Source organism: Panthera leo, chromosome E3, assembly GCF_018350215.1.
Source record: "Panthera leo isolate Ple1 chromosome E3, P.leo_Ple1_pat1.1, whole genome shotgun sequence".
NCBI lineage: Eukaryota > Metazoa > Chordata > Mammalia > Carnivora > Felidae > Panthera > Panthera leo.
Window position 1 is genome coordinate 6,078,111 of NC_056694.1, and position 21,011 is coordinate 6,099,121.

The window sequence follows — 21,011 nt, forward strand, 5'->3', positions numbered from 1 at the left end:
CTGCTTCAGATTCTGTGTCTCCCTCTCTCTCTCTGCCCATCCCCCCCGGCTCTCTCACTCTCCCTCTCTCAAAAATAAACATTTATATATTTATATATATACATATATATATATAAAGTCGAATCCATACTCCACTTTCCTTGTTACTTTACTCTCTAGTAGAACTTCAGGTTACATAAATACAGCAATGACCTTAAGTGCTCTCTAACATAAATCTTTACCTCCTAAACTTTTTTGAAGACAATTCACCTTAAAGGCTATTTTTTGAAGACTATTCACCTTAAAACCTATTTTCCCTCATTAGCATTAAAAAAAATCATACATTGAAAACTTTCAAATATATACACAAATTGAGAGACTATCTCAACAACCCCCCCAAACTCATCACCCAGCTACAACAATGGGCATCTCACAGCTACTCCTCCAGTGTCTCCCCTCTGCCAGGTTATTCTGAAACCAGTCCCAAAGTGTTTCCATTTCACCCTTAACTACTTCAGCTTATGTCTTGAGAAAACAAGGACTTCTTCCATCATCGTGACTAAAAAAAGTACACTCATTTTTTAAATATCATCAAATACTAGTGTCCAAATTTCCCCAGCCAATTGTCTCATTACTCAGAATATAAACAAGGTCCCCAACGTGCATTTAGTAGGTAGGTATGTCTCTTTAAGTCTCTTTTATTATGAATTTGTAGATTCTCTTCCTCTTTATTTCTCTTCCAACGTAATTGTTGAAGAGTTGTCTTCTACACTCTCCGGAGCGCCCCCTCCTGGATGCTGCTTAGTGTTCGGCAGCAATTTCTCGGTCCTCTTTCCAAGGGGTGTGTTAATGTCAGATTAACTCTCTTTTGTGCTGTTTTAGCAGCTATTAATGGTTACTGCCCAGCTCCATTAAGGCACTGGGGATCACAAAACTGTGATAGTGACCAATGAGCTTTTAAGTTTTTCTGTGTGTGTTTTAGGGTTTTTCTGCTGAGTGTCGTTATGAACTCAAGAATTTTAATATATTTGATTTGTTTCAATCCACTAGTTATAATTCTTTCTTTAAATTTGTAATGTTTATTTATTTATTTAGAGACAGATGCAGCAAGTGGGGGAGGGGCAGAGAGAGGGAGAGGGAGAGAGAATTCCAAGTAGGCTCCGTGCTGTCCGCGCAGAGCCCAACATGGGGCTCAATCTCACAGACCTGATCATGACCTGAGCTGAAATCGAGAGTCGGAGGCTTAACTGACTGAGCCACCCAGACGCCCCTACGGTTATAATTCTTACCGATGCTCAAACTCCCATCTTTGGCCAGCACAAACCTCTTTAAATTGGATCCTGAGTCTTAGGGGCACAACCCCACTAGTCTTTACAGCTTCCTTTATAAACAAGGAAACTGGACCCCAGTTTTATCCCAAACTGCATCTCAAGCATTCGGCACAAAGGTGTGAAGGCTGTTTCATAGAGAGTGAGAGCCCAAGGCAGCAGAGAACTCAGCAGGCATCGCCACGGGGATACGTACCCTTCATTCTCTAACAGTCCTCGGCAGTCTACCACAGACCCTCCAGTGCCTATTCTGTCTCGTGTCTGTAAACTGACTAAAACAGAAAAGAACGTCTTGCATTAAAATCCAGTGGCATTCCATACAGGTGTGATACAGTGAGCCATTGCAAAGGTGTAACTTACGTACAATATTATTATACAAAGCGAGGCACATGTATATACATAAACACAGCTAGTCCTGTGCTTTCATGTCTGAAGCATTTACTCCATTACATTAGCTCTACACCACTGCATACTGTTTGGAACATTCCTTGTAAATGTGGAGGAGAGGCTGTGTTTTCACGCTCTCCGTAAAAATAACAAATTCCCGGTATTCACTTCCTCTAAGTTACCTCACTTTTTAAGAAGATCTTGACCCATGTTTCATAAGGACACGGAGAGCACTGTCAGTATCTGCAAAGTCTAGATGAATTGAAATATTTATTCTCTATCCCTACTGTGAACAACAAAGCCGTTTACAAAGTTGCTTCTAGTTACTCGTTTTTCCCCTGGCACATCACTCCACAGAGAAAAAGAAATCGCAAACAGGAAAAGCATTAAGTGAGAACTTTCTCATTATGATAGTTTTCAGGATGCATACCCACTGTTGACTTATTTCGGGTCAGATATATTCAAGACAATACCTAAAAGATTTGGGGTCGTGATTCACTCCGGTACACTGCTAAAATACTAGGTTTTCTCCGATTCCTTGCAGTGCACACAGGCAACATTTGAATTACCCTAAAATGCTAATGAAATGGGGTGGATAACAGAACAAGTCACTTAACAGATAAATAAATCACTTCCTATGGAACACCTCCAGTCAACACTTGTAACACTAGCACATTTGATCTTTTTTTTTATCCTAAAGAATTCAATCCTGACTCTATAAAATCCTATCACATGGAAGTCTTCAGAAGTCATCTTTGCCTTTTATGCATATTACAGGTCTTCCTGAAGAAACTATTTCTCAACTCTGGTACATGTGGCCACCATTCTTCTCACTTACACTTGGTTAAGACCATGGCAAATTAATTGTCTATTAACGTGGTGATTAAAATTATATTTAAAAATTATAACCTGAAATCTTTTTGTAGCCTAGTCATTTTAACTCAACTTGGAATGACAGGATGAAGAGAATTCAATAAAATAATAAAACCACACAAGACGAAAGTTTCTAGCGCGGAAAAGATGGCCCCGGATGTGGCTCGTCCTTTGAAAATATGTCACCACGGTCAGTGCCCGAGTGTGCTTTCTCGGTGATGGAGAGCTGAATGTTAAATTTTGAAAAAGCATCTCTTTATACAGATGAGAAAGTTCTTACCCACTATTTGGCCACGAACTGCATCAGTATCTGAGGGAGTTAGTTTGCATAGATCCAAACGCTGGTCTGCAAACAAATAATTCAAAACTTAACCCAGGGAAATATTAACTAGGGAGGAGGGCAGGAATTCTGTATTCGGTATTCAAAAGGAAAAAAAAAAACAAAACGAAAAGATGCCTCATAACCCTTCTTCAGTTGTACTATAAGGCAGAAGAGCATTTTGGTTCTTACATCCAGTATCTTTTAATCTGCTGATGGCGTTGGAAAGCAGCCGCGCACAGCCCAGAAAGCCAGCTCCCTGCTTCTTGTGAATCTTCTTGTGGTTCCACACGCTGATGGTTATGGAATCAGTTTTCCCAACATATCTGAAAACATACAAATTCCTTTTTAATTGCCTCTTTGAATTATGATAGCTCGTTGAGATTTCATCTGATTGACTTCTTAGTACAAAGGAATCCTTTTAAAATGATGTTGGCTCTATATACCCCACACATAACAGGTGCTCAATAAATACACATCTACTAATTTCAAGGGGCTGGGGAAAGGCCAACAGCCAGTTATGTAAGAAGCATACGTGCCTAACTACATCATGATAATCATCTTATAACAGAGATTCACTATATTTTTATAGTTCCAAAGGACGATGACATAATTCATAAAATCTCACCAATTAAGCTTAACGTAGAATACTAGTTTGCAGCAAGGGCCTACTTATAAACCACAGATGCACTCAAAGCACATTAAAGAGTGCTTTCTACCTCCACCTACTCTTCATGCAAATCAACCAGAGGGCAGTTTTCGGGAAAAGGGGCAACAACCATCTCCCAAGCCACTTAGGATTCCTGAGTGTAACTAAAAGTGAGTCTTGGAATCTGGTTACAAAAAATCCCACCCAGACTCCGTGCAATCTGTATTAATACAAAACCAATAATCACTCAGTGTTCTTTTGATGACACTGTCTTAGCAGGGCCATGAAAACATAGGTGTATCTAAAATCATGGTCTTCAAAGTGCGATCCATCTTAGGAATGAATGTTACATCCATTCGATCATACCGAGCTATATTTTCTACAACAAACTTCATCTTCTCTTGTAGAAAATATAATTCCTACTAAAAAGTAGAAATTTTAAAAATCAATAGAAATATAAACAATATATATTTGAATAATAAGTATGTACAATAATAATGCATTTTCAAAAAGATTTTATTTTTAAGTAATCTCTACATCCCACATGGGGCTCGAACTCACAACCCTGAGATCAAAGAGTTCCTTGCTACACCGACTGAGCCAGCCAGATGCCCCAATAATAATGCATTTTTAAAGTAAAACTCTACAACAAGCTTCAGAGGTTCACTGTGGCGGGTGGGGGGGGGGGACAGCATACAAAGGACCTGAACTATACCCCTTTTTCTCCTGTCAGCATGGCCAGGAGATGGAGAAGTTTGAAAAACACAGTATGGAAGCAAACCATAAAAATCTATGAACACGTCAAATGCAAGAACTTTCAAGTATACAATAAAATTAGGCAATATGTATTCATTTGGTTATCAGTGAGAAGTTAGTAATCATTTTTATTTTATTATTAAGTGCTTCTCTTGAAAGCTAGATTCCTGGTGCTCCCCAAATGGCTTAACAGAATATTCAACTCACAGATCATAGTGCTGGTTCCATTTTGGGTCCAATGTGTTTTTCACAGTGTCCGTTGAGTGGCACTGCCCAGATCCATCCACCACAATCTTTGCAAAGGGGTCGGGGAGTCCTAAAGGAGAGGAGACGGCCACACCGGGATGAGACTACACATCCATCCATGTGACACAGAACACAGTCTTACAGGCTACAGAGAGCTTTGAGATCATCTAATTTGGTGAAGAACTTTACCCTGGGGCACTGTATTCTCTAATTTAGGGTTAGTTTGATCAGCAAAATAAGTTATTTCTATTTAGCTTTCTAAGAAAGGCAACCCAGTCTGACACCACAGATTTTTAGGGGCTAAAACTACAAAAAATAGGCTTAAATTTAGAATCATTTCCGATGATCACCAACTGGGCTAATTAAATGGAAGAAAAGAGATCTATAATTCATTATATTTATACCTGCTAAAAAAATAACACCTAGCAATCTTACTTACTGGGCTTTGTCTATTTTATCTACGAACCCAAGTATTCACCAAGTCTTAATTAGGTGGGTTCCTAAATGCTGGTGTATGAGTCGCACAGATTTATAGGATCAGAGAGGTGGCAAGTTAAGGGTTTTAGAGACATGCTTGATGGGGACCACTACTCCGGAGGTTCCCAGCTCCTTGAATAAGGCCTGTGAACCTCAGTTTCTTCACCTTTAAAGTGTGAATAATACCACTTCAGAACTGAGCTGCATTCTTATGAGGATCAGAGAGTGAAGAAGTTCATGCTGCAGGCACCGACTTGATAGTGGCGAATTTCTGCAGTTAAGGGGTGATTTCTTCCTTCGGAAAAAGATCCCCTCTGGTTTTTACACTTCCTTTAATTATGAGGCTTTTAAAATGTGATTTCATTTCTAAAATTGGACTAACAATTTGACTCAAACCCAGCTCTTTTACAGAAAAACGTCTCGTGTGTATTTGAGCTGAGAACACTTCATCCAGCAGAAAGCAACAGATTCAGGGCTGGAAAGACAGAGAAGACAGGGTGCGGCCGGAACAGGGAGTGAGACAGTTTCTCTTGTATGAGTTATAACGCTAGGAGCTCGAAGCCTAGGAGCTCGAAGCCTCCACATTGTTGCCAACTTGGAAATGAAGTTTGTCAAACCATGGGTCCGTTCGGTAGAAGGCAGAACTCTGAGGGGAGTATGTCCAGTGTTGTCCTTTTTTTTTTTTTTTTTAAGTTCAAATTACAAAAATATGTGAAGAATACTAATACTGTAAGAGAGCAAAAGCGGGTGTGTACTTACTGAAGAAATCTTTCTTTGCAAGGTTCTTGGCACATAACACTGAAAACAAACAGAAACGCTAGGGTTAGCATTTATGGAGAAGATTTTCATCGCACCTAGTTGCTATGGACTGGGTTGTATTGGACCCACCCCTTGGCCCTCAATTCACGTGTTGAAGCCCTAACCCCACTGTGATAGCATTTGCAAGAGGCCTTTATAGGAGGTGCTTACACTTAGATGGGGTCATCAGGGTGGGGCCTTAAGGTGGGATTAGTGCCCTATAAGAAGAGACCACAGAGCTCGCTCTCGGTCTGTTCTCCATGTAAGGGCGCAGCAAGATGGCTGTCTATATGCCAGAAGTGGGCCCTCACCAAGAACCAAATCTGCCAGCGCCTGGATCTTGGGCTTTTCCAGCCTCCAGAATGGTGAGAAATAAATGTTCAAGCCATCTAGTCTATGGTATTCTGTTATATCAGCACAAACAATTGAGACACAAGTCTATATTTGCAACACAAAAAAAATTCTAAAAATTATCTTTGCCAATGATGTCTTTCAAGTTTAGTAGCACACCACACACACACACACACACACACAAACTGACAAGCAACTAAAAAGTATTTTCTCCTCCAATTGGGAGTCAGCCATAACAAATATAATTTTTTTTTTACTTTTTTTTAATGTTTACTTATTTTTGAGACAGAGAGAGAGAGAAAGCACAAGCGGGAGAGGGGCAGAGAGAGAAGGGGACACAGAATCTGAGGCAGGATCCAGGCTCCAAGCTGTCAGCGCAGAGCCCAACACAGGGCTCGAACTCATGAGCCATGAGATCATGACCTGAGCCAGAGTCGGCCACTTAACTGAGCCACCCAGGCACCCCTAAAATGTTTTAATTTAAACTTGAAATCTGAAACACACAGAAATGGATTTATCAATATGCTCTCATGACTGCATAGGATCCCATGAATGCCAATTCAAATGAAGACCTATAATATTTACCTGTATAGCTCCTGCTGATAGCAACAAAAGGAGCTGTGCATCTTGATAGTCTAATAAATAAGACAATTTTGCAAATGCTAGAGAATAGAAAGCAAGGGGAGATTGATAGAAAATATTGGGCCATCATCAAGTGCTGTGAAAAGCAAATGAGAAAATACATATTAAGAATTTAGCACAGGGGCGCCTGGGTGGCTTGGTCGGTTGGGCGTCCGACTTCGGCTCAGGTCACGATCTCGTGGTCGGTGGGTTCGAGCCCCGCGTCGGGCTCTGTGCTGACAGCTCAGAGCCTGGAGCCTGTTTCAGATTCTGTGTCTCCCTCTCTCTGTGACCCTCCCCCGTTCATGCTCTGTCTCTGTCTCAAAAATAAACGTTAAAAAAAAAAAAAATTAAAAAAAAAAAAAGAATTTAGCACAGGGGTGCCTGGCTGGCTCAGTTGATTGAGTGTCCAACTTCAGCTTGGGTCATGATCTCACAGTTCATGAGTTCAAGCCCTGCTTTGGGCTCTGTGCTGACAGCTCAGAGCCTCAAGCCTGCTTCGGATTCTGTGTCTCCCCCTCTCTGTGCCCCTCCCCCACTCATGCTCTGTCTCTGTCTGTCAAAAATAAATAAACATTAAAAAAATAAAAAAAGAATTTAGCATGGGGGTGCCTGGCTGGCTCAGGCAGAACAGCATGTGACTCTTGATCTTGGGGTGTGAGTTCAGGCCCCACGTCAAATGTAGAGATTACTTAAAAATAAAATCTTTGTTAAAAGAAAAAAAAGAATTTAGCACAATGTTGGCATAGAGACAGAATACAATTAAAGCTACTGTTATTATTGTAATAATGAGGTGGCATCAATTACTGTGAAGAAATTCTGTCACCTAATCTGTCACATGATTAAAGCTTACCAGATCAAGGGAAAATACACCAATGGCACTTTTAGAGTGCTTCACAAATTTTGCCAATTTTCAAGAATGTAGTATTTTTTTTAATTTTTAATGTTTATTTATTTTTGAGACAGAGACAGAGCACAAGCAGAGGAGGAGCAGAGAGAGAGGGAGACACAAAACCTGAAGTAGGTTCCAGGCTCCAAGCTGTCAGCATAGAGCCCAAAGTGGGGCTCGAACTCAGAAACCATGAGATCATGACCTGAGCCGAAGTCAGACACTTAACCAACTGAGCCACCCAGGCACCCCAAGAATATAGTGTTTTACTATAAACATTCTAATATATTCATATGATATATTGCTCTGCAAACTTTTCACTTAATATATTTTTTGTATAACAGCATTATCAGATATAATTCATACACTATACAGCTCATCTATTTAAAGTGTGTGATTCAGTGGTTTTTTAGTATATTCACAGGGCCACAGGATTGTACAACCATCACCATCAATTTTATTTTATTTTTTTAAGTTTATTTATTTTGAGAGAGAGAGAGAGAGCGCACAGGAGTGAACGTGAGCAGGGGAGGGGCAGAGAGAGAGGGAGAGAATCGCAAGCAGGCTCCATGCTGTGAGCACAGAGCCCAAAGTGGGGCTCGATCTCACAAACTGTGAAATCATGAGCTAAGCTGAAATCAAGAGTCAGACGCTTAACCAACTGAGCCACCCAGGCACCCCATCACCATCAATTTTAGAACATTTTCATCATCCCTCCAGATAGAGATCCCCTACTCATCAGCAATTACTCTTCATTAAACCTCAACTCCCTCTACCCCACTCCTAGGCAGCCACTTATCTACTTTATGTCTTTGTGGATGTGCCTATCCTGGTCAGTTCATATAAACGGAATCATACAGTACACAGTATTTTGTGACTGGCTTTGTCCACTAAGCAGGTTTTTTAAAGTTCACCCATGTTGTAGCATGAATCAGCGATACTCCACTGTACAGAAAGACCACATTTTCTTTATCCATTTATCAGCTCATAGACATTTGGGTTGTTTCCAATTCGGGGCCACTATGAATAATGCCATACAAGTTGTTGTGTAGACATAGATTTTTGTTTCTCTTGTTGGGAACCTACGAGCCGTTATGCTGCACATTTCGAGGACGTGTCAGACTGTTTTCCACAGCATCCGCACCATTTTATCTTCCCACTAGCGGTGTCTAAGGGCTCCCATTTCTCCACGCCCTCACTAATACTTACTGTCTCCGTGGCTTTTCATCTCTCTGGTTGTCATTTGCATTTCTCTGATGACTAATGACTTTGAGCATCTTTTCATGTGCTTACTGGCTACTGGTATATCTTCTCTGGAGAAATTTCTATTTAAAACTTTTTTTTTTTTTTTGCCCATTTTTAAGTTGGGTTATTTGCCCTTTTATGTGAGAATTCTTCATTCTAAATATGTAGATATCTACAGACAAGATATCCTCATCAGATACAGGATTTGCAAATATTCTCTCATTCTGTGGGCTTTCATTTTCTTGATGGTGTTCTTCGAAGCAACAAAGTTTTAATTTTGAGAAAGCCCAATGTATCTATTTTCTTTGTCGCTTGTGCTTTTGGGGTCATGTTTAAGAAGGCCTTGCCTAACCAAGGTGTTAGAAATTTACTCCTTTATTTTCTTCTAAGAGTTTTAACACTTTTAGCTTTTTTACACTTTCAGTTCTTTTTTATTACAAAAAAAAATTTTTAAGTTTATTTCGAGAGAGACAGACAGTGCAAGTGGGGTAGGGACAGAAGGAGAGAATCCCAAGGAGGCTCTGTGCTGCCAGCACAGGGCCTGACTCAGGGCTTGAACTCGTGAAACAGTGAGATCATGACCTGAGCCGAAGCCAAGAGTTGGCTGCTTAACCAACTGAGCCACCCAGGGCGCCCTTTTACACTTTCAATTCTTAACTAGACATTTAGCCTATGATCTATTTTGGGTTCATTTTTGTGCATGATGTGAAGAGGGCCAACTTCACTCCCTGACAGATGGCTATCCAGTTATACCAGCACCATTTACTGAGAAGAATATTTTTTCCCCATTGACTTGTCTGGACTCTTGCTGAAAATTAATTCCCTGTAAATTTGAGAGCTTATCTGTGGTCCTTCAATTCTAGTCCGTTGATCTACATGTCTTTCCTCATACTATGACCACACTGTCTTGATTACTGTCTTAGTCTGTTCAGGCTATATAACAAAATACTACAGATTAGGTAGCTTATAAAAAACAATTACTTCTCACAGTTCTGAAAGTCTGAGATCAGGGTGACAGCACGGTTGGACAAGGGTTCTCTTCCAGGATGCAGACTTCTTGTATATCCTCAGCAGAAGGGGCTACAGATCTCTCTGGAATCTGTTATAAGGCAGTAATCCTATTCTTTAAATTTCCACCCTCATGACTTAAGTACCTCCCAAAGGCTCCACCTACTAATACTGTCACCTTTGGGGGGAGGGGGAACATAAACATTCAGACCACAGTAATTACCATTAGCTTTATAGTAAGTTTGGAAATTAGGAAGCATGAGTCCTCCTTCAATTTCATTCTTTTTCAAGATTGTTTTGGCTACTCTGGATCTGTTAAACTGTCATGAATTTTAGAATCAGCTTGTTAATTTTGGAAGGGCAGTGAGGGAAAGCCAGCATGGAATTTGAAAAGGATTTCACTGAGCCTGCAGGTGTATGTGGGGAGTAAGTGTCATTCTAACAAGCTTAAATCTTCTACTCCATGAACATGGGATGCCCCCCTCTTTCATTTAAGTCTTCTTTAACTTTGTTTCATAATTTTCAGAGTATCAGTTTTATACTTCTTTTGTTAAACATATTCCTAAGTACTGTATTTTAATCTTTTAGATGCTATTGCAAATGGAACTGTTTCCTTCATTACATTTTCAAATTGTTTCTTTTTTTTCTTTTTTAATGTTTACTTATTTATTTTGAGAGAGAGAACAAGTGAGCAGAGGAGGTGCAGAGGGAGGGAGAGAGAGTATCCCAAGCAGGCTACACACTGTCAACGCAGAGCCCAACATGGGGCTTGAACCCATGAACCACAATATCACAACCTGAGCCAAAACCAAGAGTTGGATGTTCAACTGACTGAGGCACCCAGGGGCCCTTCAAGTTGTTCATTTGTAGTATACAGAAATACAACTGATTTTTGTATATTCAACTTGTATCTTACAATTTTGAATTCATTTATTAGCTCTAATACTTTTATTATTTTGAATTTTCTGTATGTAAGATCATACCATCTACAGATCTAGCTTACTTCTTGATTTTCTTCATTTCTCATGCTTAACTGCCCAGTACTTCCAATACAATACTGAATAGAAGGGGTGGACATCCTTTATCTTGGTCCTTATTGTAAGGGGAAAGCATTCAGACTTTCAACCATTGAGTACGATGTTAGCTGTGGGGTTTTCGTAAATGCCCATATTTAGTTGAGGAAATTTCCTTCTGTTCCTAGTTTGTTGAGTGTTTTTATCATGAAGCACTGTTAGCTTTTGTCAAATACTTTTTCTGCATCTACTAAGATGATCATTTAGTGCTTGTCCTGTATCTGTAGGTATGAGGTAGTACATTAATTGATTTTCAGATGGTATGCCAACCCTGCATTCTGAGATAAATTCCACTTGGTTATGGTGCATCATCTTTTTAGTGTGCTGCTGGTATTCAGTTTGCTAGGAATTTATCAACATTTTTTGGTCTATATTCATAATAGATATTGGTCTATAGATTTCCTTTCCTTTTCATTTTGTATCAGGGTGATAAAGACTCATAAAATGAGTTGAAAAGTGGACTCTTCTGTTCTTTCTCTTTCAGTTGGTGAAGAATTGTATTCATTTTTCTTTTTTTATTTTTTTAATTTTTTTTTTTAATTTTTTAACGTTTATTTATTTTTGAGACAGAGACGGAGCATGAACAGGAGCATGAACAGAGACGGAGAGAGAGGGAGACACAGAATCCGAAACAGGCTCCAGGCTCTGAGCTGTCAGCACAGAGCCCGACGCGGGGCCTGAACTCACGGACCGTGAGATCATGACCTGAGCCAAAGTCGGACGCCCAACCGACCAAGCCACCCAGGCCCCCCTCATTTTTCTTTTTTTTAAAAAACATCTTTTTAATGTTTATTTTTAAGAGAGAGTGCGCATGTGTGCACAAATGGGGGAGGGGCAGAGAGAGGGGGACACGGGATCTGAAGCAGGCTCTGCGCTGACAACAGACAGCCCAACATGGGACTCGAACCCATGAACCACAAGATTATGAGCTGAGCCGAAGTCGAACGCCCAACCAATAGAGTCACCCAGGTACCCCGGTATTCATTTTTAATATTTAGTAGAATTTGCCAGTAAGCCATGTAGACCTGGCTTTTTCTTGTGGAAAGTGTTTTCAATTACTTATCTAATCTCTTTACTTTTTATACATCTATTCGGATTTTTCATTTCTTCTTAAATCAGCTTTGGTAGCTTGTGTCTTTCTAGAAATTTGTCAGTTCACACAGGTTATCAATTTGTTGGCATACAGTTGTTTACAGCATTCCCTGATAATCCTTTTTTATTTCTATATTGTCAGTAGTAATATTTTTTCTTCAATATAATCTTTATGCCCTTCCTTCCCAATGGAAATACACATACACACACTTCCTCTCTTTTTCGTCTTTTCTGTGGATAGATCATAATTTATAGCTCCGGCTTGCTGTTTTGTTTCTGTAATTACAAAAATACTTGTAAAAAATGAAAACTTGGAAATGTGAGTAGAAAATGAATGCCCCTGAAATCTCATTATTACTCTTTGCTTAGGATTCTCCTGGCTAGTTACACATGCTTAACATTCCCACTAAATTTTAGGATCATTTTGGGGCGCCTGGGTAGCTCAGTCGGTTAAGTGTCCGATTTCAGCTCAGGTCATGATCTCATGGTTCATGAGTTCGAGGCCTGTGTGGGGCTCTGTGCTGACAGCTTGGAGCCTGGAGCCTGGAGCCTGCCTTGGATTCTGTGTCTCCCTCTCTCTCTGCCCTTGCCTTGCTCACACTCTGTCTGTCTCTCTCAAAAAGTGAATAAATGGTAAAAAAAAAAAAAAAATTAATTTTAGGATCATTTTGAGCAAATTCAAAAAAATTACTTCATGAATAAATTTGAGGGGAATCTATCTCTTTACCATATGAAGTATTCCTATTGTTGAAGGCAGTACATTGATCCATTTATTACATTCTTCTTTAATGCTCTTAAGTGATGTTTTAAAGTGTGTCATAAAAGTTTTCCACATTTCTAATTGCATTTATGCTGAACTGTCTTTTTGTTACTATTGTGAATGGGAGTGTCCCTTTCACTGAAATTTCTAATTGTTCTTTGGATATAGGAGAGCTATTAATTTTCTTCCATTAATTTAACATCAGCCATCATTTTCAACTCTCTTCAAATGCACCTGCGATGTTCTGTTCCCTTCAACTTCTCTTTTCTTTCCCACAATTTGAAAGTCTCAAAGGCTCTCACATCAAACTAAAATGTTCAAAACTGAAGTTGAAACCTTCCTACTCTACTTCCTACTCTCCCAGAATCCATTACTTCAGAGACGGTCAGCTACGCGCAACAGCTGCACAAGCCAGAAATCTATGCTTTTCCTTCTCCATCTCTCTCTAATGCCTTGACTCCTCACCATCTCTACCCTTGTTCAAGTCCCCAACATCGGCCATCACCAAGTACTCTTTTCAAAATTTAAACCTCTGATCTCTTTCCTGTTTAAAAATTCCATACTGGCTTCCCATTGCAAAATTCCATCTGTCATGTTCTGACCCCAACCTACCTTGCCTTTCCAGCCTCAAACATTATGTACCAGCTCCAGGCCCTCGTGTTTCTAAGGTGCTGGTGCTGGGCTGCTTCTGAATGGAAGAATTCTGCTCGCATCTCAAAAAGATGAATCTTCGCTCATATTTACAAGACTAGCGATGTTTTAATTTAAGGCTCATTCTAGTGGAATTTGATGACATCGTGAAGTGGAGAAGGTCTCAATAGAGTCAGCAAAGATCATCCTGCCTCAACTTTGTGCAAAGATCATTTTGGGCCATAGTGAATCTAGTTTGGTTAGTGGAATAAGATTTCTCCTACTAGAATAATTTTGTGATCTTGCCCACTCTAGGAGATAAAATGATGAAATGTAATTTATCACAGCATAAAATCGTACTCTATCTGGAACTACGACTCATTTTTAAACAAATACGTTAGACACCAATTCTGTGTGAGGCTCTGAGGATACAACGATGGACAGAAAAACGAAGCTTACTTCTTTCAGCATAGACCACAACGTGGTGGCTTCAACTCCCAACTCCTGGCTGCCCCTCTACTGTGGACACATCTTGTCTCTTACATTCCATAATTTCCTAATCACATACCACAATCTCCTCATGTTGGGGATAAGAGCAAATTACATAATGTCCACTTCGCGTCGGGAAATGCATGCAAGTTTTAACTTGAGGTATCTTCAGTTAGTAATACACCCTCTTCACTAGGTCGCTGACAAAGGCAGTTTCCCTAAAACACCGCTTGTGGTTTCACCCACCCCCAGGATGAGTGGCCATGGCACAAATTTAGTACTTTATTATAATAACCAACTTTAGAAATTTTCTTTCTTTTTTTAAGGTTCTGTATTTTGAGAAAGAGAGAATGAGAGAGCGAGAGAGAGCGAGAGAGAGCAGGGTAGGGGCAGAGAGAGGGGGCAGAGAGAATCCCAGGCAGGGTCCATACTGGCAATGAGGAGCCTGATGCGGGGCTCAAACTCACAAACCATGACTTGACCTGAGCCAAAACCAAGAGTTAGATGCTTAACCGACTGAGCCACCCATGTGTCCCAAGAAACGTTCTAATTTGTGTCAATACTTCCACTGTTTTTCTGTTTGCCAAGGCTAGAGACTTCTGGCTGTCATTTTTATTCCCCCCTGCTCCTGTACTTACACGTGTCACCGAGTCTTATCTTTTCCTTCTCCTACAGGGCTCTCGAATTTGCCCCTTCCCCTACTTTTGTACCTGCTCTCCCATTCTTGGCTTCACTGACTCACAGCTCAATGGAAAAGCAATGGCGCCCTCCCTCTTCAGGACACTCAGCCACAGCAACATCAACCTTCTGAGACGCTATTTGCGTGTCCCAAGGCTCCAAAAGCTCCAATGGCTTATTTTATTCCAATGCATATTTTACCGCTAATCTAAATTTCTCCCTGGGTTCAGAAGTGCTCCATTCCCTCATATCACTTGTGTTTCCCACCATTCTTCAAAGTATAGCTTGGTTCATCACCGCCTCCTACCACCCCAACTGTTACCACCTCTACGCCATTATTATTCCACTCAACCCACTCGACAGCCTCCTTCTCTTCGCTGAGCTCCAGTCTTCACAGTCCAGGCAAGGCCCCTTGTCGGTGAAGCCACTCAGGCCAGTATTTCCTGAATGCCACTCAGTGATAACACTTTCACTAGTGCCAAAATGCAAAAGTGAGGACAATATGGTGTGGTTTTTGTAAAAGGGAACTAAATCATTTTAAATGCCTGTCCTGTGTTCTGGTGTTAGGTCTTTTCTCTATTTTTTCCTATTACGATATCCCATCCTTAATGAAAATGAGGTAAGAGAAAATAGTGATAGTTTCACCAGTGACTTGGCAAAATAAATAGCTGACAATTTTATGTTACATTTATGTTAGTTTCGCCTGATCTGAAAATTGCTGCTCGTAACCACCAGCAATCTACTCCCTCGTCTTGCTCCTAGTTAGGAACCATATGGTTGAGTTGTCTGTTACTTTCCACACAGACGGGCCTCACCCCCCCCCACTACCCCCCCAGGTAAGAGAGGGGCTTCGACAGGGGTTTCATGTAGAGCTGGCCAAACAATCGACAGCCACGAAACATAGACTCTGATAAGCAAGAACCAAAAAGCCAGAGAGAGTAACAGTGATATAAATACAGAAAATTAAGGTATCTCAATCATTTAAAACATCTAAGTAGGGGCACCTGGGTGGCTTAGTCGGGTAAGCGTCCGACTTCGCCTCAGGTCATGATGTCACGGTTCAAGAGCTTGAGCCCCACATCGGGCTTTGTGCTGACAGCTCGGAGCCTGGAGTCTGCTTTAGATTCTGTGTCTCCCTCTCTCTCTGTTCCTCCCCGGCTCGTACTCTGTCTCTCTCTCTCTCAAAAATAAATACATATTTTTTTTTAATTAAAAAAAACAAACAAACAACAACTGAGTGTTAAGATAACAATTACATTAAAAATTTCAATTCAATGTGGCCAACACTGGATTCATAAGATCACTTAAATTTAAAAAAAAAGATCAATCATGATCCAGCAATTCCACCCTTAGGCATAGAATCAACAGGAATGCACACGTATGTTCACCACATAGAATGGTTGTAGCAGCACAGTTAGCAATAACCAAAGACCAAGAACCAATGAGACATCTATCAAGAGTACGATGAAGTTGTATTCACAAAATGGAGTATTATACAGCACTGAGACAGATGAACACAACTACACACAAAATTAGGAAGGAATCTCACAAACACGATATGAACGGAAGACACAGCAGATGTTATACACAGTGCCATTTACACAGAACACAGAATCCACAGAGCTAATATATACTGTTGAAGTCAGATATGGCCAGGCTCTGTCTCTTGATCTGGGTGCTAATGACACATGTGTGTTCAGTTTGAGAATTCAGTGAGCTGTACACTTAAATATTTATAAATCAATCATAAAAATCAATGGAACAGAAAATACAAATATAGACCCATAGGTATGAGATCAATTGATTTTCATCAAAAGTGCCAGGATAATTCAATGAGGGGGAAAAAAGGATAGTCTTCTCCAGCCTGGAAAATGGGATATGCAGTTAGAATAAATCTGATATCCTTAGGGTAAAAATAAACAAGCTTCAACTCCTACCTCACATCATACACAAAAACTGACTTGAAATGGAGCACAGACTTAAACATTAGGTACCATTAAGAAAATGAAAAGGCACTTTTCCCCAGTCAGGGAAAAATCTTCAAAATACATATATCTGACAAAAGGTTTGTAAACAGAATATATAAAGAACTCTTACAACTCAATAATCAAAAGAAAAACCACCCAACTTAAAAATGGGCAAAGAATGGGCACCTGGGTGGCTCAGTTGGTTGGGCATCTGACTTCGGATCAGGTCATGATCTCATGGTTTGTGAGTTCAAGACCCACGTCGGGCTCTGTGCTGACAACTTGGAGCCTGGAGCCTGCTTTGGATTCTGTGTCTCCCTCTCTCTCTGCCCCTCCCCACTCATGCTCTGTTTCTCTCTTCTTCAGATATAAATAAACATTAAAAACAATTGAAAAAAAATAGTCACAGAAAACTCAGACACTTCACTGAAGAAGATATCAAATGGCCAGTAAGCACAATTAAACATGGCCAACATCACTAGTGATCGGTGACATGCCCCTGAAAACCACAATCAGGTGTCACTACGGTACCCACTAGAATAGCTAAAACTAAAAAGACTGACAATACTAAGTGCTGGCGAGGATGTAGAAGAACAACTCTCAGACATAGCTGGTGGAAGTGTAAATCAGAACAGCTGCTTTGGACAGCTGTTTAGTAGACATGTACCCTGTGACCTAGCAATTCTACTCCTGGATTCTTGTCCAAAGAAATGAAAATATAATAGCCACAAAAAGATGTGTACGTGAAAGCTGACAACAGTTTTATTCATAATCACTAAAATGATAACCTAGCATCTATCAACAAGTGAACAGACAAATGGTGGTATCTCTATAAAAAAGAATGAATTACTGATACAGTCAAAACATGGGTAAATCTTAGTAGCATTAAAAACACTTTAGAGTACATACCATATGACTGCATGTATATGATACTTTAGAATGGGCAAAATTAATCATTATAAAAAGCAAATCACCGGGTCACTGGGTCCAGGGGCCAGGTGGGGAAACTAGCCGCAAAAGGTCATCAGGAACTTTCCAGAGTAATGAAAAGATTACAGATCTTGACTTGCGTGGTGGTTATATGAGTGCCATACATTTGTTACAACTCACTGAACTATATATACACTTAAAATGAGTGCACTTTACTCTAGGTCAATTATATTTCAATAAAGGTTATTTTAAAAGTAAGAAAAGTCATAGTGGTGGACAAGAATACAGAACGACATGAGAAGATAATCGGTATATTTAATTGGAAAAAGTTAGGTTTCTTTTTTCTATTAATTTAAGTTTATTTTGAGAGACACCAGCAAACAAGCAGGGGAGGGGCAGAGAGAATCTCAAGCAGGCTCCACATTGTCAGCGTGGAGCCCAATGTGGGGCTCAAACTTACAAACCACGAGATCGAGATCCAAGCCGAAATCAAGAGTACGATGCTTAACCAACTGAGCCACTCAGGCACCCCAAAATGTTACATTTCTACTATCATCAACCATTAAAAGAAAAAAAGGCTCCATGGAGAAATGTATGCTTCTAGGACCAGGACATGTAATATATACTTGTGAGCATCTTGTAGTGACAAAAAGTAAGAAAATGCTCAAAAAAAAAAAAAAAAAAAAAAAAAAAAAAGGAATGAAAGAAAAAGAAAACAAAGGGAAAGAAATAGAATCCCACCACACTTCCAACTTGAATAAAACTGACATGTTACTTACTAGGTTTCCAGAATGACAGAACACAACACTGCTGTCTGCCCCTTCCTCCAAAACCAATAGGAATGATGAAATAGATACATAAGACACACATACACATAGCTCTGCACACAAATTAAAGGAACCTCTAAAAGATAGAGACCAAACAAGAAAAAGAGGGAAACTTTAGCCATAAACAGATGACACAGCCACAGGCAGGTGACTGTGACTGCAGAAGGTGGGACCAACATTGTGGCATCCCAGGCATGGCCACAGGAGTGGCGAGTCACTGTGGCAAGGTTCCTCGTCAGGCATGCCCACTGTCCAATGGGAGCCAGCGACCCAGGGCCAGGCTCTGCCTCCAGCTGCCGGACTGACTGCAGAGTGTGGTTCTGGGACACAGGATGGTGTGTGGGCAGAAGCGGGGGGCGGGGTTCAAGTTCAGAGCTCATTCATCGCACAGAATAACAGCTCTCCTGCAGCACGTCTCTCCCTCATCCCTCCATCCCTCTCACACCTTGACTGAGAAGCAGGAAATCCCAGTTGCAGAAAGAAATACATAACTAGGAATCACTAAATGTTTACAGAAGTTGCATCATGAGAGAGAAAATAAACTCAATAAAATCATTTTCCTTCTAAAACAGAGAATACCCATTATTTTCGAACACACGTGGAATTTAGAAAAGCGCACTGTGTTCTAAGCTACAAAGGAAACTTAAACAAATTTCCCAAGCTGATAAACAGTCCACATTCATTCACTAAATGTAATAAAACATCCACACCAAATATATAGCCTAAACAAATCCTCACTTCTGGAAATTTTTAAATCTATTTTTAAATAACTCTTGTGGTCAAAGTGGAAAGGAGAAGCTATTTACAATCAAATGAAAACAAAAAATACTATATGTTAAAATACATAGGCTTAACTTCATTCATTAAAAACCCAGAAAGATGGAAAACATGTGAACCAAGCTTCCAACTCAAAAAAGATAAAGGGGCTCCTGGGTGGTTCAGTCCGTCAAGCGTCCGAGTTCGCTCAGGTCATGATCTCACAATTCGTGAGTTCAAGCCCCACATGGGGCTCTATGCTGACAGCTCAGAGTGTGGAGCCTGCTTCGGATTCTGTGTCTCCCTCTCTTTCTGCCCCTCCCTGCTCACACTCTGTGTGTGTGTCTCTCTCTCAAAAATAAACATTAAAAAAAATTTAAGATAAATAATCCAAAGGCAGTGAAAAGAAGGAATTAATAAAGATAACAGCACACATTAATGAAAAAGAAAAGAGTTGCCAATAAAATCAGAAGCCAGTGCTCTTAAATAATTAGTTTTTTTTTTTAATGAACAAATCTTTTTTAAGTAAGCTCAAGAGAAAAGAAAGGCAGCATAAATGACCCATGCAAAGACAAAAGGAGGAGATAAAACCCAAAGACTAAATTTTACAAATTGCAGTAGTACACAGGTGCAACTTTAAACCAATGGTTAAAGTGGAAACTCTTCTAGGAACATATACATTGCCAAAATTGGGCCCCAGAGTAGTAAAACCCTGACCACTACTCATAGTTAGGTGAAACGGTAATTGAAAAGCTCCCCACAAAAATAAGGCATCAAGCCCAGACAGTTTTACAGGAGAATTCTATCAAGATTTCCAGATACAGATAATTCCCACCCTATAATAAGAGAAGCCACTCCAACCAAGTTCATGAGGCTGACATCAAAACCAGAAATGACGAGAAAAGAAAAGAAAATGGCAGACCAAGGTAGATATCCATAATGCTCCCCGTATCTGGTTCTCCTCTTCCTTAAGACAAATGCAAGACTACACTTCCCAGCTCCCTCCAGTTGGCTGGGACCATGTGACCATAGTACTCCTGGCAGAAGTGGTGTGTGTCACTTCTGGGCCAAAGTACAGCATAACTGGTAAGTGATCTCTGTGCCTCCATGAGATGGTACACCAGCAGAACCCCTATCAGCCAAGAAAGCTGACTGACTATATGGAAAACAGCCCCCACTGACTCACAGTGAACAGGTACAAAAAGTAAATAATGGTAACCTGAGGAGAGTGGGTAGGGAAGGCCAGCGAGGGGACAGAGGATGGTACAGGGAGAATACCAGGCTAGGAACTAATGGACTAGAGGGACTTTGGCCTGACTTTTGTATTCTTCTATGAGAAGGACGTATTTATTTATATATTGCTTTTTAAAAAGAGATCTCAGGGCGCCTGGGTGGCTCAGCTGGTTAAGCAACCGACGCTTGGTTTTGGCTCAGGGCATGATCTCACAGCTTCGTGGGTTCAAGCCCGGCATCAGGCTCTATGCCAGCAGCACAAAACCTGCCTGGGATTCTCTCTCTGCCCCTCCCCCACTCATGCTCTCTCTCTCTCTCTCTCTCTCTCTCTCTCTCAAAATAAATAAACTTAAAAAATAAATAAAAGTAAAACTAAATCTCATCAGTCCCAGAAAAAAGAGAAAAAGATAATAGATACAGGAGAGGGAAAGAAGAAGGAAAACCTGAAGAGGGAAGAAATTCACTTAACAAATCTGGAGAAGAATCGCATAGTATTTGTAGAATCTTGGATTGGGAGAAATTTTGACATTACCCTTTTAACAGATCGAAACGATTTATTGGTACTCCCCCCTCCTCCCCCCGTTTATCTTCTTTTTAAACCAGGGGGGAAATAAACATGGTACTTATTTTTCAAAAAAGTTTCCAGGTTT

The 21,011-nt window shown here is 40.3% G+C and overlaps 1 protein-coding gene across 4 annotated transcripts in view; it reads right to left on the bottom strand.

Annotated features, from left to right (window-relative positions):
• SMURF1 (SMAD specific E3 ubiquitin protein ligase 1) overlaps positions 1-21,011 on the bottom strand; it is a 107,059-nt gene that overhangs the window by 23,881 nt on the left and 62,167 nt on the right. For 3 of the 4 annotated variants that reach the window (XM_042921064.1, XM_042921062.1, XM_042921063.1), the window contains exons 2-6: positions 5,774-5,812; positions 4,499-4,607; positions 3,079-3,212; positions 2,848-2,913; positions 1,504-1,579 (exon numbers count right to left, since the gene is read on the bottom strand). In XM_042921064.1, the coding sequence (XP_042776998.1) occupies positions 1,504-1,579; positions 2,848-2,913; positions 3,079-3,212; positions 4,499-4,607; positions 5,774-5,812 (424 nt within the window). The remainder of the gene's footprint in view (positions 1-1,503; positions 1,580-2,847; positions 2,914-3,078; positions 3,213-4,498; positions 4,608-5,773; positions 5,813-21,011) is intronic. The other variant, XM_042921065.1, reaches the window with a different exon arrangement.